Consider the following 20,137-nt stretch of genomic DNA (forward strand, 5'->3'; position numbering starts at 1 on the left):
TTCTAGATAAAATTATCCCTTTTTAGTATTTACCGTCAAAATACAAAATTATCCCTTTAAGTATTTACCGTCAAAAACAAAAACACTAATTCAAAGGGATACATGCTTTTCTATGTTTATAGCAGCGTTATGTACAATAGCCAAATTTTGGAAATAGCCCAAGTGTCTATCGACTGATGGCTAGATAAAGAAAACATATATATGTTCATATATATACACATACATACATACAGTGGATTATTACTCATCCATCAAAAAGAATGAAATCTTGTCATTTGCAACAAAATGGATGGAGCTAGAGAGTATAATGCTAAGTGAAATAAGTCACTCAGAGAAAGACAAAGATTATATGACTTCACTCATATGTGGAATTTAAGAAACGAAACAAATGAGCAAAGGGGAAAAAAGAGAGAGACAAACCAAGGAACAGATTCTTAACCATACAAAACAAACAGATGGCTACCAGAGGGGAGGTGGGTGGGAGATGGGTGAAATAGGGGATGGGGATTAAGAGCACACTTGTGATGAGCACTGAGTAATGTATAAAATTGTTGAATCATTGTATTATACATCTGAAACTAATATAACACTGTATGTCAACTATATTGGAATTAAAATAAAAAATAATAAAAAATATCCTTTTTTCATTCTTTTCTTTGCATCCAAAGAAAGCAATTCATCCTGGTGCTGGATATGAAGGTATTTCAGAGTACAAATCAGTAGTCTATTACCAAGTCAAGCAGCCCTGTTGGTATGAAACTGTCAAGGTGAGATGCGCTACTTGTAATCTCCATCATATATTAAAACTCATTTAGATTCCTTTTTTTTACCCACAAATCATTCCTTCTTTATCCTGAAGTTATACATAGGTTGCCTGTGGTGTCCTAGAAGAAATGAATTGGTACAATTCTGCATGAGAGTATTTATCTTTAACTCAGAATTCTTAAATAAATAACATTCTCATTGATAAATGTGTAAAAATTTGACTAGAGACACTTGCAGTTGTAATGCTGTAATAGGCTGCCAAGATGATCCAAAACCAAATGGAAATTTTCACACTCTGCAAGCAGTTGCCTAACATTTTTTTGTCTTCTTGGCCTCTAACCAAGTTTTCTGGGCCTCTTTTCAATTTAAATATGTGTGTTACATATTCCCAATTGCTTTTTAGATAAGCCATCCCCTGTGAGTCGCTCAATAGCCCTGTGGCTAAAACAGTGTGGTAACGCCCTTTTCTGATTAGGTAACTAAGACTCAGAAATGTCAGGTGACCTCCCAAGGTCCTGTAACTGCTTAGAGTCCAAACCTAACTTCTTCTGAATCCCAGATTGTCAGTCTTATGAGCTCTCCATAGAGAACTTGGGGAAAAAAATTGCGCTAATATCTCAATGAAGAAGTAACCATTTTCCTCAATTTTATATACTTCCTATGCTTTGCAACATGCCATTTGTAACAGATTTAAATTGTGCTTTTTAAAACTACTTATCTCAAGGCATTAAAAGTTCTTCAGAAATGGATTTCTAGGTACTTGGATAATATTTCACTAATCATGCTATACAAACTCTCTACTCTTTTCATTGCCACGTACTTCTGTATTCCTTGTCTCTTCTGTATATGTAAACAGCAAAAAGCTTCCTGATCCCCAATGTTTTATCTTTTCCTTCTGTTATGAACACTAATTACTACTACATCAATATACAATCAATCTTGACATCTGAAAGCTCCTGTAGAGACCCCAGAGTACTGATCCTTTTCGTACTTGAGAAAGTACTAGAAACTTGTAATATCTCCATCCTCAGAATATATGATAAACAGCAAAGAGGATTTCTCTTGAGATTCTTTAGGTTTTGAAAATGACTAAATCTGCTTTGAATGGATCCAAATCCAAATCTCACTCTGTAGGAATCAGTGCTGTAATAAGATACTAAAAATGAGTCTAATTCTGTAAAACGAGCAAAGAGCACAACATACTGTGTATATATAAACAATATAAATAATAAGTTCCTTATTATTATGTAGGTATCCATTCCTATAGAAGAAGTTACTCGCTGCCATATAAGATTTACCTTCCGACATAGGTCATCTCAGGAATGTAAGTACTAGAAGGCTACAACATATTTCTGTTAAAAAAAAAAAATTCTCTTGCTTGACAGTGCTTTTGTGGGTCTGGAAAACAAAATGTTTGGTAAATAGATACTTAGCATCATTCTTTCAAGATTTGTTGGTGCTAAGGAAATCAGAGAAAGACAAATACCATATGATTTCACTCATATGTGGAATTTAAGAGACAAAACAGATGAACATAGGGGAAGGGAAGGAAAAATAAAATAAGATAAAAATAGAGAGGGAGGCAAACCATGAGAGACTCTTTAACTCTAGGAAACAAACTGAGGGTTGCTGGAGGGGAGGTGGGTGGGGGGATGGGGTAACTGGATGATGGGCATTAAGGAGGGCACATGATGGAATGAGCACTGGGTATTATATGCAACTGATGAATCACTGAACTCTACCTCTGAAACTAGTAATACACTGTATATTAACTAAATTGAAATTAAATAAAAATCTAAAAAAAGAATTTCCCCTGAATGTATGACATTAATAGATGCTCTCTATAGCAAAAAGAGTTTCACAGTCAAATAGGAATAGGAAATGCTGTATATTATCTCTCTCTTAGATATTCACACTGTTTGTTGCCATATTGCTGAGAAGTCCTGCAGCAAGCAAACCTGTTGATGTCTCCTCAAATTAAATTTTTTTTTCCATGAGAAAACTACTTCAAGTCTTAGATCCCAGTTTGTGAAATGACTACTCAAAAGTGTGAACAAAGAAGAAAATTGATTATGTTCAGATAGATCATAACATTTCTGGAAATGTCTTATTCAACACCATATAAACATGCAATTCTTCATTCCAAACTGAATTTACTGAACACCATCCACATACTGGACTGTAGGCCGGGCCCTGGAACTATGATAGGACCTGGGTCATGCTTTGAAGTCTCTGTTAGGCTGGCTAGGAAGAGGAGCAAGAAAAAAAAGGCAAGTAAGGCCAGAACAGTGTGGTATATCCTACACCAGCAACAAGTTGTAAAGGGGTGTGGAGCATAGCATCCCACCCCTTCTGGGATTTATGTGTGAAGTCTACATTCTGAGACTTGGAGGTAGAGAAGAAATTGCTTTTAGCCAGTGAACACTGACAGTGGAGAAATGTGTTTGAAAGCCACAAAGTGAATGCCCTAGGGCTGAAGTGGGAGCAGTCCTAATATTAGATTGAGCCCCACGAAATTGCTATTTTTGTAGGTCCATATCAAGTAGTCAAATATCAGCAATTTCATATGGTTCTACATAATACTGAGCTAGCATTTATCAAGCCCTTAGTTTGTATGAAATACTAAAGTGAATCTCTATTTATACACTGTGTGGTGTCCACAGTAATCCAGTACAATAGATACTGCTTTTATCCACATTTACACAAAAAAGAAACGGAGCAGAGTAATGAGATACTTGCCCAGAGCCACAGGGCTGGGGAGTGACACAGCCTGGGTTGACCCCTCAGCAGTCGGTATCTAGGCAAGCTGGAGCCGCATTGTGAAGGATGGTGGTTATTTTGAACCATGTTATGGAGGAGCCATTAAAAGGTGTTTTGTGGGTGGTGGTGATGGTGGTTGTGGTTTTCTATGTTTATAACAGCTCTATTCATAATATTGCCAAATTGGATATAGCCTAACGGCCACCAACAGGAGAAAGAATAAGCAGATTGTAATGTAATTTACAATGGTTTACTACTCACCTGATCCAGGGGGCATGTGAGCCACAGCAAACCTCAGAGTTGTGCCTTCGATGAGAATATAGGGCACAGGTTGCCCTAGGCATTGACACCTAACTAGGGGACAGAAACAGCCCAGAGGCCAACACCTAAAGATCCAGAGAGAGGGACTTTTTCTTGGGGAGGCTGGACTCTCCTGCATAATAAACCTTGGAGAATAATTAATACTTCACCAACTCTATCTTAAAGCAACAGAAATGAGATATTTCATGAAGGCATTTTGGAGCAGCATAGTTGACCTGATTAGACCTGCTTTTGGAAATCTCATTCTGGCTGCAGCGTGGAGAAAGTGTTGGGGTTGAAAAGGACTGCTTGGAGAGATCCTCTAGAAATACAGGGAAGGCTTGACAAGAACTGGGGTAGGAACAGAAGGGATGGAGGGAAAAGGCACAGGTTTCAGAGGTATTCAGGACATGCACTTGACGTGGGGTTGGAGTCAAAGTCAACATCCACATTTTTTATTTAGATGATTGGGTAGTTGCTGGTCTCATTCATTTGCAAATGCAGAAAGAAACACATATGTGGATATACTAGAAGATTTCAGTTTGAGGAATATTTCCTGTGACATGCATAGTACAGATGGGTTATTGTAGCTTGCTGAACAGTGTTGATTATAGCGTGATTGAATATCACACCCTGGAGCAAAATATGAAAGCATCCATCATAGGCAATGCTTCCTGGTATCTTTCTGCACTGCTCAGACATCTATTTCTGTCTTTTCAGCCAGAGATAAATCGGAGCGAGCCTTTGGAGTGGCCTTCGTGAAACTGATGAACCCGGATGGCACCACTCTGCAGGATGGGAGGCATGACCTGGTGGTTTATAAGGTAGAGCTAACAGAACAAGGCTCAAAATATTGCTTAGGAAATATTTCCTCCCTCTGAAATTGATTGTTAAGGCTCCAGTCAGAATTATGTGTATAAACCTCTCTAGAGCTGTGTTTGCCCCTTAAAGTCCAGGAAAGCAGAGGGCTCTGGTCTCTCTAGCGACATGGTCTCCCATCCCCTTTATGTAAGGAGTGAATTGTATTATTATTGAGGCTTCTGAAGAATGTCTCCCTTTCCTACAGTGGCATTAGGCAGCAGTGAATGGTCAAGGGCTGTGCTGTTTCCTCTCCTCTGCATCATCCTGTATGGAACAGAGATAGTTTCACTGTTGGGCTTGGCTGGGGTGTGGTAGGTGTGGTAGGATGTGGTTTTCATATCACCAAGAGCCAGGCACCATTTCTCTGCTAGGGGGCCTCACTTCCTTCCCTAGCAGTTTGATCCTCACTCTTTAACTGCTATGGAATTATCTTCTGAGATTTTCTAGTGGAAAGTTGATGCAAGAAGGCCTCATTCATCTAACGGTATAACAGAACTGGTAGAGCAGCATCTACCTGGTATGGCTCTTCCTGTAACAGCTCCTTACTTCACAAATATTTTTGGAAGGCATGGCAAACTGTTCCTTTCCGGTGAATCCAGTAACTCATCAACCCAATGATGTATCATTCTGACCATTTATAGGTTCAAGAAAATGAAATCCAGCTTCATTCCTTAATATTTATTTATTTATAGCAGAGTTTTAGGATGTTCTCAGTTTGTAGTTCACAACTTATTCCATATTTATTCAGTGTTGAAACTATTTCTGGGCTCAAACCCTGGAAAGTATCACAGTGTCTTAGAGTTGGAAGGAACATTAAATATAATTTGAGAAAACCTTATTTCACACCCTGGAAATGCACTGTGTTCATGATAGAACTACTTTTATTTGCACCTAAGAGATTTTGCCCATCATTTGGTGACCCTAACATACATCCTTTTCAGGGTGACAACAAGAAAATGGAAGATGCTAAATTCTATCTGACCCTGCCTGGATCCAAGGTAGAGATGGAAGAAAAAGAACTCCAAGCGTCCAAAACCCTGGCCAACTTTACCCCAGCCAAGGATAGCACAAAAGACAGCTTTCAGATTGCCACCCTCATTTGCTCCACAAAACTCACCCAGAACGGTAGGTGTGGTGACCACACTGATACCATACTGAGTTTTCTGTTTGGGCCCCCTGGGTCCAACCAAGACATGGGGCTGTGTCTTCCTACATGGGATGCTGGGCCCTTTGGATTTTACTCTCTGTTCTTCACATGGCATTCTCAAAACTAACGCTCATTCTGAGGTTATCTTGAAGTATCTTTCAAATAGGATGAAAAGTATTTGGGTATTTTTTTTTTAGTATCATAACCTGTAAATGTAGTCATTAACAGAGGCTGAAAAAATTTTTTAGCTCTTACATTTCCTTCCTTCAAGGCAGCAAAGAATTCTAATTACTCTGTGAAATGTATGAAAGAACAGATGTTAGTAATAAGGGGAAGAATACTGGCAGAGAAAAAAAAACCAGTCTCTTGCCCAAACAGGTATGGCCAAGAGCAGGGAGGGTTTCCTGTTAGAATTCCATCTGCCCCCCACAGAGCCTCCTCTTTTCCATTGTTTTTTTTTTTCTTTTTCCCCCAAGCAGTCATAAAATCAACTGAAGAGTTCAAATGGGCCCCGCTTTCCTCCTTCTTGAAATCTCTGATACCAATTTTCACTTCTCTTGTGTCTGTGATGGCTTTAATATCCAATAGCAGCTTCTCATTCAATTAACTTAAGAGTAAGGAGTCCTGCTGAACATAGTAAACCAAGAATCAGGAACTTCAGGTACTTGCCTAAGAAATTCTACAACCCCTACAACATATAGAGGATTAGTCACTTTGGCCTCCTAGATTTGGGTGAGCAGCCAAGTGTATGGCTGAGACTCTGCCTTACAGAAGTGCTAAGGGGTAGACAAAACAGTTTAGACGTAAGGTACACTCAGGGATCAGATGTTGGTTGATCTTTAAAAGGGGTCAGTATTGTTTGTTTTGATGAATCATGGTTGGCTAGAGAACATGGATAGTATTTCAACTTGGACAAGTGGCCAGACTCAACAGAGTGAAGTGCAGAGCTGATACATCTGTGAAAGTAAAAACACACTCATCGGGAATTAAGCCAGACAAAAGGCAAAACCATGGATTCAGTGAAGAGCATGGATTCAGTGAAGAGTTTCAAGGTGGCAGAGGCCTCAGGGAGAGGAAGAGGCATGACCAGGCAGGGTACAGGGGATTTCTAGGGCAGTAAAGCTATTCTGTAGGATCCTGTGATGGATACGTGAATGCATGGCATTCTGCATTGGTCAGAACCCACAGAATGTGCTACACAGAGTAAACCCAAACATAAACCATGGACTTCAGTTAATAAACACCACTAATATTAGGTCATTGGTTATAACGGATGTAGCACGTTACTGCAAGATATTAATAGTAGGGGAGCTGGGGAGCAGTGAGAGCATATGTGGGAACTCTCTGTACTCTGTGCTTAATTTTTCAGTAAACCTGAAACTGCTTAGAAAAATAAAGTCTGTTAAGAAAAAAAACAAAAGCCAGAAAACATTTTTTTTAGATTTATTTATTCATGAGAGACACAGAGAGAGAGAGGTAGAGACACAGGCAGAGGGAGAAGCAGGCTCCATGCACGAAGCTCGATATGGGACTCGATTCCAGGACCCCAGGATCACACCCTGAGCTGAAGGCAGACACTTAACCGCTAAGCCACCCAGGTATCCCTTAAGCCAGAAAACATTTTGAGCTTCATAGAAGATAGGACAAAATTATATCAGTGACCTAGTCCTTCTTAGGGAAAAAGCAAATGTGATAAACTGCTGGTACTGGGTTAAATAGTATAGTATTTATGGAGGATGATTTAGAAGGTGTATCAGAGGTTTTGAATGTATTTAGACCCTTTGACCCCATTATCTCACCCCTAGAATTTAAACCTAAGTAAACAGGGAAAGATGAGCACAAAGATTCAAGTATGAAGATATTTCCTTATTATTACTCATAATAGAGGAATAGTGGAAACAATCTGAATGTCCAATAACTGGGGGCATTATCATGTAATTAAATGACATTATGTGCAACTACCAAATACATTTCAAAATGTAATCAAACACGTGAAAACTTTAACACTAGGAGGGTTATAATTCTAGTATTTAGATACATGTTGACAATTTGGAGCCAATTGCCTGGGTTTAGGTTCAAGCTCTGCCACTAACTGTTTCATTTCAGGCGAGCTGCGTGATCTCTTTGTGACTTGATTTCCTCATCTTTAAAAAGGCAATAATATTGGGCACGTGGGTGGCTCAATCGGTTAAGTGTCTGCTTTTGAGTCAGGTCATGAGCCCAGAGTCCTGGGATTGAGTCCCCATTGGTAGGGCTCCCTGCTCAGCGGGGAGTCCACTTCTCCTTCTGCCCCTCCCCCTGCTTGTGCACTTGCAAGTGCTCTTTTTCTCTCTCTCAAATAAATAAGTAAATAAATATCTTTTTTTAAAAAGGGAGTAGTGCGACTACACATTTCAAATAATGAAGTAAGTTAAAATGAGAGAAAAACAAGTGTCTTGCTCATTGTAAACACTATGTGAATATTAGCTGTCACCATTGTCATCATCATTCTCATTATATGTCAACAAGAAAAGACTAAAAGAAAAGACACCCAAAGTTGGGAGTGTTTATTTTCTGTGCTCTCTCTTTATTTTCCAAACTTTTAACTATGAAATGTTATTTTTGTAAGTACAGTAACAGACGTACAAAGCATTAATGTTCTTTTAGGACCTGCAAGGGATCGTCAAGAGAGATGGCATTTATCTAATATCCTTTCCAGAGATTCGATTTCAAGTAAAACAAGTGATCAAAGTAGGTGACTTATGATGAAAAACAGAAGGAATTTCCATGAAAAATAACCATATGGTTAAATTTATTATTATCTGCAGTCAAAAATACAGGAAGTGTATGGACAGGTGGCAGTACTCAGCTCACACACTTGATTTGCTGATACCTATGTTGCTTATCTTCTAGATATTCTAAGGCCCTGCTATCCCCCTGTGGCAGCCATCAGGCACCTGGAACTTATGAAATGTAGTTAGTAGCAGAAGAAAATATGAATAGTTCTCTGGTTGCATTAGTGTCTTTTCAGGTATATGTGGTTTCATGTTACTGGTGGCTTTTGGGTTGGCCAGCAGATACACAACATCACTGTCATTCCAGAAAGTTCCATCAGATGGAACTGCCCTCTGCTTTCCTGTCCTCCCCATTTCTAGTGTTTAGGTCTCAAAAAAACCTCAACATACCAAACAAAACAAAAATCTTACATAATAACCTATCCTAAAGAAGGTTTTTGAAACAAATGCATCGGAACCAGGGGGAAATGTATACTGCCCCATGGCCACACAAGAGAGGACAGATATGGGAAAAGTGAAGAGAACAGCAGGACATCCCAACCATCCAAAGACATGGGGCATTCCAAGGGACAAATACTGATAATAAGGACAGTGGGTGGTTCGTGTATTTGCTTTCTTCTTATTTGGTGGAAGTTTTAAGGAACCAATTTAATGTATTCCAAGAAGATGAAGAACAGTAAGAAAGCATCAACGCCAAGAGGCTATTTCCTGGCAAAGAGGGTAGCTGTTCTTTCACAGAGACCATAACCAAGGGCATTTCTCCTTAGCCTTACAAAGGACTATTCAGACTCAAAAGGTTAAAAGCCACTGACCTTTGTTACAAACAGAGCTTGTAGACTCTTGATTTATAAATTTTTTCAAAACTAGATCAGACCCAATTTATATGGGATCATTTGTTTCTGGGAGGGTATAGAGGGTGAGAATCATTTTGTGGCTCCAATAAAAGGAGAGGGGAGTGCAGGTCCCTATAGGTGTGGGGCCTGGTGCCACGGGATTCCCAGCATAATCTTATTTTACCCTGCAACACTCTAGCACATGAAGACACCACCATTGTCATTATTCTCCTGTTTACTGATCAGAGAGTTGAGCTCAAGTGCCAAAATATTGTGCCTAAGTTCATAAATAGTGAACACACAGGTCTGAAAGTTCAGACACAGGTCTGAAAATAGATATTTGTAACTCCAAAACTTAGGGTTTTTTATTTTTCGTTTCTTTTTTAAGTGTTACGGTCTCTAATCCTTTCCCTAAAGTAGCCTAAATTTGGGGATTGTCATTCAAAGTATCTTGAATTCCTTTTTTTTTTTTAAGATTTTATTTATTTATTCATGAGAGACTGAGAGAAAGGGAAGCAAAGGCAAAGGCAGCTTTCCCACAGCAGGGAGTGTGATGAGGGATTCCATCCCAGGACCCCAGGATCGTGACCTTAACCAAAAGCAGACGCTATACAAATTGAACCACCCAGGTACCTGCCTCCCCCCCCACACCCCCAAGAGTATCTTGAATTTTTAAATACTTTGGGTAGGGACATAAGTTGAGGTGACTTTGGATAACATTTGGAATGGTCATTCGGGATGATCCGGAAATTCCATTCTACTTACATTCCCCAGAGATGGTTGGACCTGGAAACCAGAAGATGCATGAGAGTGTTCATAGCAGAATTGTTTGTGATAAATAGGAAAAAAAAAACTGCAAACAACTCAAATGCTTATCAGGTGTGGACTGGACAAGCACATTGTGGTACATCCCATCCACACAGTAGGAGATAAACTATATAGCAATTGACATGAATTAACTAGAGCTATATGCCTCAGCCCCCAAGAATCTCAGGAGCATAGGAAGTCTGAGGACTTCGCTCTAACAAAGTACTGCCACTTTTCTACTCCAGGACCTTATGATTCACCAGACAACAACCAAATTCCTGACATGGGCAGTGAGGTGGCATGCAAATATTTCTAGGGTGTAAATCTCTGGGCTGATAGAGGGGTGGTTTGCAGATACTTAAAGCTGCTGGGTGACTCTTCACCCTGAAGAAGTATCTAGATCCTTTTCCTCAGGCAGCAACTGGTAGAGTGAAGTAACAAATGGAGTGGTAGCATTGACTAGCCTCTGACAGAAATAGGAGATGGGAGGGTGGAAGTGGGCAGTGCCTAGTAGATAAGCCCAGCACAATGTCAGTTACTAAATGCTTATTGAACAAATGAGTGAATCCAAAAACTGTGTTGAGTTTCTTCAGGGCTGCTGGTTCCCTTTCCACCCATTCGTTCATTCTTTTATCAAACGTGCTGAACACCCATTGGGTGCCTGGCACTCCTGACGGGGTATTACAATGAATGCAATATGGTTCCTGTCCTCAAGTGGCTCAAGTCTATGGAAAGAGCCAAAGAAATATGAAGTGTGTCTTTATTATTTGTAATGTTGGTATATGGATATGCATATGTATATGTAGGAAGGAGTACAAATAGCCCAGGATGATTGACAAAGTCTTCCCAGAGAAAGTCTTCCCATAATTTGAGGTGGGTCTTAAACATAAGGATGAGCTTACCACATACATAGTATTAAAGTATTTCTGGGCATTTCAAATGAAGAGAAGACTATATGCAAAGGCATGGATCTATCAGAGCATGCCATAGTCTGGGGAGTAGTGAGTTGATCTGCCTGGCTGCTGAGGGGTAACAGAACTGTGGGCAGGAAGGCCACGGGTGGAGCCTCACCGCCTTCTGTGAGTAGTATTGCAACTTTATTCTGTTGACAGTGGAGAGTCTCTAGGCACTGAGTTTTGGAGGTTTCCCAGGAACCAAACAATATGCAAGCTAATAAAACAAACACTCATGAAGTAAATTGACTGTTCTAATGAACAGTATGTTTTCAACAATTTCTGTATGTTACACAAGTCCATTGATTAAAAAGCATGTGTTGCTACTTATACTAGATAATGCTCTGTAAATTGGAATAGTAGCTTAATATTCTAAACAAAGTAATACAACCGTAATAGCCCAGATGCCTATTATATTTCCTTGTGACATTTTTAGCATTGATAAAAGCTATAAATGGCTTAAAGATTCATAAATCTGCACTTTAAATCCAAATACACCTCAAGATTTCTTTCCTGGTCTTACCCCAAGGATCATGAGTCTGTTCTGCCTTCCTTTGATTTTTCTTTTTAAAGATTTTATTTATTCATGAAAGATACAGAGAGAGAGGTAGAGACACAGGCAGAGGGAGAAGCAGGCTCCATGCAGGGAGCCTGACATGGGACTTGATTCCAGAACCCCAGGATCAGGCCCTGGGCCGAAGGCAGGCGCCAAACCGCCAAGCCACCCAGGCGTCCCTCTGCCTTCCTTTGAAATAGCAACCTATGTAATTTGCTTGCTTGTTTCTTTGAAGAACTCTGGGGAGGTAGTATGATAGAGTAGCAAGGACATGGATTTTTTGGAATCTGATAAATCTATAATTAAATTCCATTCATAGTACTCCCTGGCAGTCGTGTGACCTAAGGCAAGTAATTTAATTTCATAAGACCTCAGTTTCCTCAATTCAAAAATGGAAAAAATGAAATCACTACAATGTGGTTGCAGCGTTTAAATGGATTAGTGTGGGGCACTTGGGTAGCTCAGTTGGTTAAGCGTTCGACTCGGTTTCAGTTCAGGTTGTGATCTCAGGGTCGAGATCAAGCCCCACATCAGTCTTCACGCTCAGCACAGAGTTGCTTGAGATTCGTTCTTTCTCTCCTCCTGCTCGTACTCACTCCCTAAAGCAAATAAATCTTGAAAAAAAATGCATTAGTGCATGTATATAAGTTCCCTTTTCCCTTTGCATCCACTGAGATACACATGGTGGCAAAGGACAAATTAGGCAATGCAGCAAATTGAAGGTATAAAGTTTATTTGAGAGTGTTTTCAGGGCCCCTGTGTGGTTCAATTGGCTAACCATCTGATTCTTCATTTTGGCTCTGGTCATGATCTCAGAGTCATGGGATCAAGCCCCAGTCAGGATCCATGTCAGTGCAGCATCTGCTTGTCCCTGTCCCTCTGCCCCTCCCCTGCTCTTGTCTTGCTTGCTCTCTCCCTATCAAATAAATAAATAGAATCTTTTTTTAAAAAAAGTATTTTCAACTTTTCATCTATATGGCTATGATGTCATTATTTCAGAAATTTGAATTCCATTCAGGAATTCAGTTTTATGTTCTTATGAATTAGCGGTTAATTTTTTCTCTGAAGACTAAAAGACCACAAAGTTTTTTCTGTTTTAAATAGGAGACCATAAGTTTAAAAAAAATACACAAGGAATTAGCCCCTATTAAGAACAATTATCTTTTTTCTGGAGAGTTCTATAGTTGTATCCTGAAATAGTGTGTGTTACTTCTCTACTCCGTGTCTAATTTTATGACTTGTGGTCATTCTTCCTAGTTGACCTGTTGGGCTTATTAAATTGGCGTTCAAACTCCCAGAACATTAAACACAACTTAAAGAAGTTAATGGAAGTGGATGGAGGCGAGATTGTTAAGGTATGTTTATGTATTCAGGAGTAGAAATACAGTCACTGTATCGTTACTTCAACATTTCAAAGGAAATCAGTGGTTAGAAATATAAAACTTGTTATCTACATCAGAAAGCAGAAGTGCCAGTTTTTAAGAAATGCTATTTTTAAGCTTATTCTATAGTAACTGAATTTCTCTGAAATTTTGCAGTATGGAGCTGAACTAAAAGCATGAAGTAACCTCTATCTTTTTTATCTTCAGTTTTTGCAAGATACACTAGATGCACTTTTTAACATAATGATGGAAATGTCAGACAATGAAACCTATGACTTCCTTGTGTTTGATGCACTGGTAAGCAGTTAAGCACATTAACTAGTTTATTCTCATGACTATGTAGTGTTTAATATTTTGCTATTATACATGTCTGTGATGCATATGCATACATATTTGTATACATCTCTCTGATTGGTTCCTAGAAGTTAAATTAGAAACAATGGACTTAAGTTCAAAGTCTTTGTTTTTCTGTTTCTATTAGATCTAATTTTTTGACATACTTTCTTTCTCATTAGATAAACAAGGTGTTGTGTTACCTTAGAAATCAGGAATCACTTGAACATACTTTAAAATTATCTAGTTACAAACTAGGAGACACCTTTAACGAAGATGATTGTGGCTGTGTTGTGTGTGCTTGTGTGTTCATACAAGGGAGACTGAATTCATACATCAGAAATGAGTGTCAATCTCATTCTGTATAACACACAGCCCAACAGACAATTAAATTTGTGACATCAAGTACTTAAGCATACAGCTCATTCCAAAAACTAGGATCCCGAGAAGGAGAGATGATATTAGAATCTTGGAAGGCTACAAATTGTGGTGGAGTAGGGGAAGCGGACACACCCAAGCCAAGCATTGTTTTCTCGTTGTTGGGGTTAAAATTCCATGCAGAATTTCCCTGGATGTTGCAGCAAGAAAATGTTAGGTGTCTCAGTGGCGTGGAGAAATTGATACATTCAAGAAGTTGTCAGAGGTTAAGGATGTGAGATAAAGAGGAGAAACACTCGAGCTAGGATCACAGCTGGCCAGATTGATGGAAAATAATGGTTATAGGTCCTGTGGGACGAGGTCTGCAGATTTTCATGGGACAGGGCAAGTGACAGTGGGTACCTGCAGGCATCCCTGGTGCCCTTCTTCTGCATTCTTGTGTCATCAGCAGGTGCATTGTGGTTATTGGTGGATTATGGGCCTGATAGGGATACCATTCACAGAAGAAGGGGAAATTGAGAGGCTAAAGTCTGATGATGAAATTCAATTACTGGGGACTCTCATGCCATCAGAAGAACAAGGCCATGAAATAACTCATTAACTGTATCCGTGGGTTAGAGTTTCTGTTTCCCACAGAAGACCCCTTCTCTATCTTTCTGCTGCTTCTCCTATCTTCCTCCCTAACTCATGTTGCTTGCACACTGGCCTCCCTTTGAGAGAGTGAGCTTTCTGAGGCCAGGGGCTGGCTCTTATTAGATTCTTTATAGCATTTGGCCCAGTGCCTAACACATCATAGTTTCTCTATTGATATTAAATAAAAAGAAATTCCCAAGACTTGACTTCAGCTCTGGAAAAGTGAAGTGGGAACACTGCAAAAATGGTCAAGAAAGAGGGCACCAAGATGTTAACGTCTAGCTTATTAACAGAATGCCTGGGGTCATATAGTGCTGCTATTTATACTTTTCCCCTTTGGCAGGTATTTATCATCTCACTGATAGGAGACATCAAGTTCCAGCATTTTAATCCTGTCCTTGAAACCTATATTTACAAGCACTTCAGCGCCACTCTGGCATATGTGTGAGTATGATTCAAGGGAACTACCTGCTGTTGGATTGTTGGGTTTGGACTCATAGGGTTGGGTTGTTAAGACATGCAAAGGGCATAAGCTGAGTAAGTGTTCCCCTTAAGTGCAGAACCTTGTTCTAAGCTTCCTCTGGTAGAAAAAGAGAACCTTTTAAGTATTTCAACCTTGGGAAAAGCATTAAGGTCAATCCAGAAGAGATAAAGCTGTATGTCTTTAAGAATCCAGAACATATAGAGATGAGGAGTTGAAGGCATTAGAAGTACAGTCAAGGACAGAAGATCATACTCAGGATCTTAGGAGAGTTGATCATCAGGGGGATTAGCTGGAAATCCCAAGGGGATCAAACAGTGGATTAAAGCAAGACTAAGTGTGGTAGAACTGAGGGTCATGTCCTCGGCCCTACCCCACAAGTGCTTTATAGAATTTATTATAGAGGATATGAGACAATTACATATTTCTTTATATAAATGAGAATGATCTCTGCCTTTTCTATAGTGCAGCCTTTCTGTCTTTGGTTCACGAGCCTCTGACTCAGGAAAGCAACTAATATTCAGCTTACCTCACCACGACATTATATGTGGCCTCTCACCCCCACCCCCATGCATTCCAGTTACCGTGCAGAACAACATGATAAAGAGTGGCAGGATTGTAGTAGAGATCGGTAGAGCTCTTTTTGACAATGGCTTATGCCAGATCATGCTCGCTGCTCTTGCAGATCTATCAGATTGGCTGCTGACCTGATTTTCCAGGGATTTATTTGCATGGGAGGTCTAGAAATGTTTTAAAATGTAAGTGACAGGAAAGAGGTGTTACGTAGCATAATCACCAATGAATGTGGTGGGCATAATGCCCACTGGGTTGGGGGAAGCAGCAGATACACTTGTGATAGGTTTCTTTGTCTCCAGTAGCCTCATTTTCCAAGCAGGCAGTAGTTGCAAGTGAGCCAAATGAAATACTCCAGGAGGTAGTAATCTGAGTTTCTTTACAAAACTTTATCAGTTCTACATGTGTTCTGTGGATTTTTATTAATACTATGAAAACTCAGAGATTTACAGAAAGAAAGGCAAACTGTTAGTGTCTTCAAAACAGTGAGTTAGCAAATGATTAAGAAAATACCTAGACTCTGGGAACAAACAAAGAGCAATCTGACATCTCGGCACAGTTTTATCTGTTGTGATGCTCAGAAACCATGGTTGTTCTTATCAGATTGAGCCAGAGTCAGATTGAGCTTCTCTTCCCATGCTTACAAAAGTGTCCATCTGGCTCCATTCTATGGAACCCAGAGAATTGAGGCAGACTTCCAGGAATTAGACTTTTTAAAAGATGACTACATTAGGCAGACAATCCCTTCCTTTCAGGAACGTCTGAGGATGTCTGTATAACATACTAGAGATTAAAATACCTTCATGGTTTGAATCCCTTCAACTTTCATTTTTGATTCTTTTTAAAAAATCCTACAAAAGGAAAGAAACTACCCGTATTTCTAGGCTTTAGGGAAGCTCCAAACCTAGGCTGCAGTGAGGAAACCAGATTGCAAAGGAGTTAATTTCCCTGTTCAGGGCATATTCTCAAGAGGTAATTATAGTTATAATTTTGGCTTCCCTGCTATGCCAAGTTCCCTTCCTATATAACATACCCCAAACCTCAGAATACCACTTTGCCCCACTAACATTTTTCTTTCTCTCTCTTTTAAGGAAACTCTCCAAGGTACTGAACTTCTATGTGGCTAATGCAGATGACTCCAGCAAGACAGAATTGCTTTTTGCTGCTTTGAAAGCCCTAAAGTACTTGTTTAGATTCATCATCCAATCTAGAGTACTTTACTTAAGGTAATGGTAGCTGTAGCAAGATGTTTATACTGTCTGTTCTCTCTTCATGGACTTCCTTAATCTCACAGTCATGTTCAGCACTATGAGTCATGGTTGGGTCATGGAATTGCCAAATTTCAGAACTGCAAGGCTAAAGATCATGGTAGACTCTGAAACCTCTAGAAAGGCCCATGCAAAGTCCTTTCAAGTCAGCAGAATTTCTAGGGAGGTAATGATGGCAGGACGTAGGGATGCAGGTGGCTATAATGTGCACACTTGATGAAAGCCTTGGTTGGTGATGACAGCTCCAGGAAGCAAGGTTCCTGTGGCAGGGCTGCATTTAGCACAAGGGACTTCATGATGATATTGGGTGTACAAATCTAGGATTGTGAGCTCTTGGTGTGGTGGATGGAGAATGGTAGTAGTTGTCCTCAGGGAGATGTTTCCTCAGGGAGATGTTTCCTCAGGTGTGTGAGTCATGCTTATCTAACTGATGAAACTAAGCCAGATATGATAATTCCCAACTTGAAATTCTAGAATAACAGCTCCATCAAAAATAGCAGAGACATGGTGCCTGGGTGGCTCAGTGGGTTAAGTGTCTGACTCTTGGTTCTGACTCAGGTTGTGATCTCAGGGTCATGAGATCGACCCCCATGTTGGGTTCTTTGCTGAGCATGGAGCCTGCTTGGGATTCTCTCTCTCTCTCTCTCTCTCTCTCTCTCTCTCTCTCTCTAAAATAAATAAATAATCTTTTTAAAAAGTAGCAGAGACAAAGAATGAAGAAATAACTTTTCTGGGAATGCCCACAACCCCAGTGCCATCTCTCCTTTTCAGTAATAACTGGATTTCCAAACTGTTAAAATATATTGCTGAGGCAGGTTTGGAAACTGGACAGATAGTATGCTAATATGTTGTTAGGAGTAAAACTATAGATAAGAGGGTTTCAAGTCTTGATTTAAGCATTTTTATTGTTTTTAACTTGATATGTTTAAATACTCCTAAAATTAAAGGCAAATAACATTTAAAAAGCTTGGAACATACAGTATGGATCAAGGCCTTTAATTAGCTTTACTAATGAACAGCTCTTACCAATCAACAAAAGAATGATAAACATCCTTAAACAATAGAAAACATAAACAGATAATGTATAAGAGAAAAATTCAAATGGTAAATTAAATTTCTTAAAAAATATTCAAGGGTACCTGGGTGGCTCGGTCGTTTGGGTGTCAGACTTGGGTTGAGATCTTGGGGTCCTGGGATTGAGCCCTACCTATGTGAGGTCTGCACTCACTGGGAGCCTGCTTGGGATTTTCTTTCTCCCTCTCCATTTGCCCCTACCCACTACTCTCTTTATTTTTTTATTTTTATTTTTTAAAGATTTTTTTAAAAATTATTTATTAAAGACAGAGAAAGAGAGAGAGAGAGAGAGAGAAACAGGCAGAGGGAGAAGCAGGCTCCATGCAGGGAGCCTGACGTGGGTCTTGGTCCCGAGTCTCCAGGATAACGCCCTGGGCAGAAGGTGGCACTAAACCGCTAAGTCACCAGGGCTGCCCCCACCACTATATATATATATATATATATATATATATATATATATATATATATATATATACTTTAAAAAATTTCTACTATCAAAATACCATACACACACACACTACCTTTATCTATACATTTGATAAAGATTAAAAATCTATTTCCTTTGATGAAATTGGATAAAAATTTGTCGTGCATTTTAACACTGATAGTATAAATTTTTTAAAGGCAGAAATTTGGTGCCATGAATAAAAAGCAAAAACAAAAGCCACAAAAAAGCAAAAGAAAATACTGCCTTTGTCTGGTAATATGCCATCTAAAAAATTTACCTGATGGAAAATAATCCACCAGGTGTGAACAAAGATGAATGATAAAGGGTATGTTAATGAGGGAAGATAACTGTGATAGGTTCTTAAATAATAAACTAAGGCATAAGATGTAAGTGCAGTATGATCCCATTTCAAAAATATTATAGGTTTGGGAACTAAAATTTTAGTAGGAATAAAACTGTAGGTAAGAGGGTTTTAATTTTAAGCAGGTTATTTTTATTCTTCCACCATTTTTAAAGTTTCCACAGTGATTTTGCACAATTTTACAGTTTTTAAAAATGTTTGATGACTTAAAAGTTCAGCTGGGTGGATGACAATTCCCCCTTCTCTAGCAAGAGCGAGTAGTGTTTACCCAGTGTGCGGTTTACACACAATCTCTGTAATCATTCAGACAGGCTTCTTTTATAGCTAGTTCCTTGTATTTTGCAATTATATTAAATTTCCAGAAATTCAGGGCTTGGAGTGTCCCACCAAGGGAATATTCCCTTACCTGAAAGTTTGTATAGTGAACCCTGATTTCCAGTATTAAAAATCATCATAAAACCATAGAAAGGAGATCTTCATTTATGAAATTGAAAAATACTTTCCATTGCTGATTCACTAGTGTGTCCCCCTTCCATAATGTTGCAGTACCTCTGAGCCATTGTTTTCAATATCATATAGAAGGAGAACAAGGGAAAAGCCAAGATTAGGGTGGTTAAGTAGCCCATGAAATTGCCTAAAGGGTTGCTGTGTTGAATGTGGTCCCTGAGCACCTGCTGATGGCTATCCACACTCCTCCAGTTTTTTTCTCATAAAGAAGAGCTTGATCTGAGAAAGTAAGCCTGGAAATCTGCATTCTCCGATCAGATAGACATCAATCAGTTTACTGGCCCTGTCCGGGAGCTACAGGAATGAAATGTCACCCCCACCACCATCCTCCACCCCCTACTGCCCCTTTGCCTTCCTCAGAGCTGAAATTCCTCTTCAGAGCCCATTTCCTGACTGCAATTTACTTTCATTAGGGAGGCTGAGGTAGAATTAAAATTGTAGATTGCCCATGGTCCAGCATTAAGCACTCTGCCTCAGTCTTGTATTGGTCCCCTCCCCCACTTTTTCTTACAGATTTATTTATTTTAGAGAACATGCTCAAGTGGGGGTGGGGTGAACAGAGGAAGAGGGAGAGGCAGACTCCCCGCTGAGAGGGGAGTCCAGTGCAGCTCTACTCTGGGCTGGATTTCACAACCCTGAGATCACAACCTGAGCCGAAACCAAGAGTCAGATGCTCAACCAGCTGAGCCACCCAAGAGCCCCGAGTCTCCTTTACATAAATACCTGGCACAGAGGGTGCCAGGTACTGCTCTGGGTGCTGGGGGTCTAGTAACAAGTAAACAAGGCTCCAGCTCTGATGGTCCTTGTGTGTTGTGTTGAAGCCAGGGAGGCAAATAATGAAGAAAGAAACCATTAGATTATTTCAGATAGGTAAAGGCTGGCAGGAGAGGACTTACTGGGAGGATGACCAGGGAGGGAGAAGGCCTCTCTGGGAGTTGGCATT

General features: G+C 39.7%; 1 protein-coding gene across 1 annotated transcript in view; it reads left to right on the forward strand.

Moving 5' to 3' along the window:
* DOCK5 (dedicator of cytokinesis 5) overlaps positions 1-20,137 on the forward strand; it is a 210,529-nt gene that overhangs the window by 119,814 nt on the left and 70,578 nt on the right. Inside the window, exons 15-22 of the mRNA XM_055299886.1 lie at positions 669-767; positions 2,017-2,089; positions 4,546-4,649; positions 5,628-5,811; positions 13,014-13,111; positions 13,346-13,435; positions 14,826-14,926; positions 16,628-16,762. Of these exons, the coding sequence (XP_055155861.1) occupies positions 669-767; positions 2,017-2,089; positions 4,546-4,649; positions 5,628-5,811; positions 13,014-13,111; positions 13,346-13,435; positions 14,826-14,926; positions 16,628-16,762 (884 nt within the window). The remainder of the gene's footprint in view (positions 1-668; positions 768-2,016; positions 2,090-4,545; positions 4,650-5,627; positions 5,812-13,013; positions 13,112-13,345; positions 13,436-14,825; positions 14,927-16,627; positions 16,763-20,137) is intronic.

The sequence above is a fragment of the Nyctereutes procyonoides genome, unplaced genomic scaffold, assembly GCF_905146905.1.
Source record: "Nyctereutes procyonoides isolate TBG_1078 unplaced genomic scaffold, NYPRO_anot_genome, whole genome shotgun sequence".
NCBI lineage: Eukaryota > Metazoa > Chordata > Mammalia > Carnivora > Canidae > Nyctereutes > Nyctereutes procyonoides.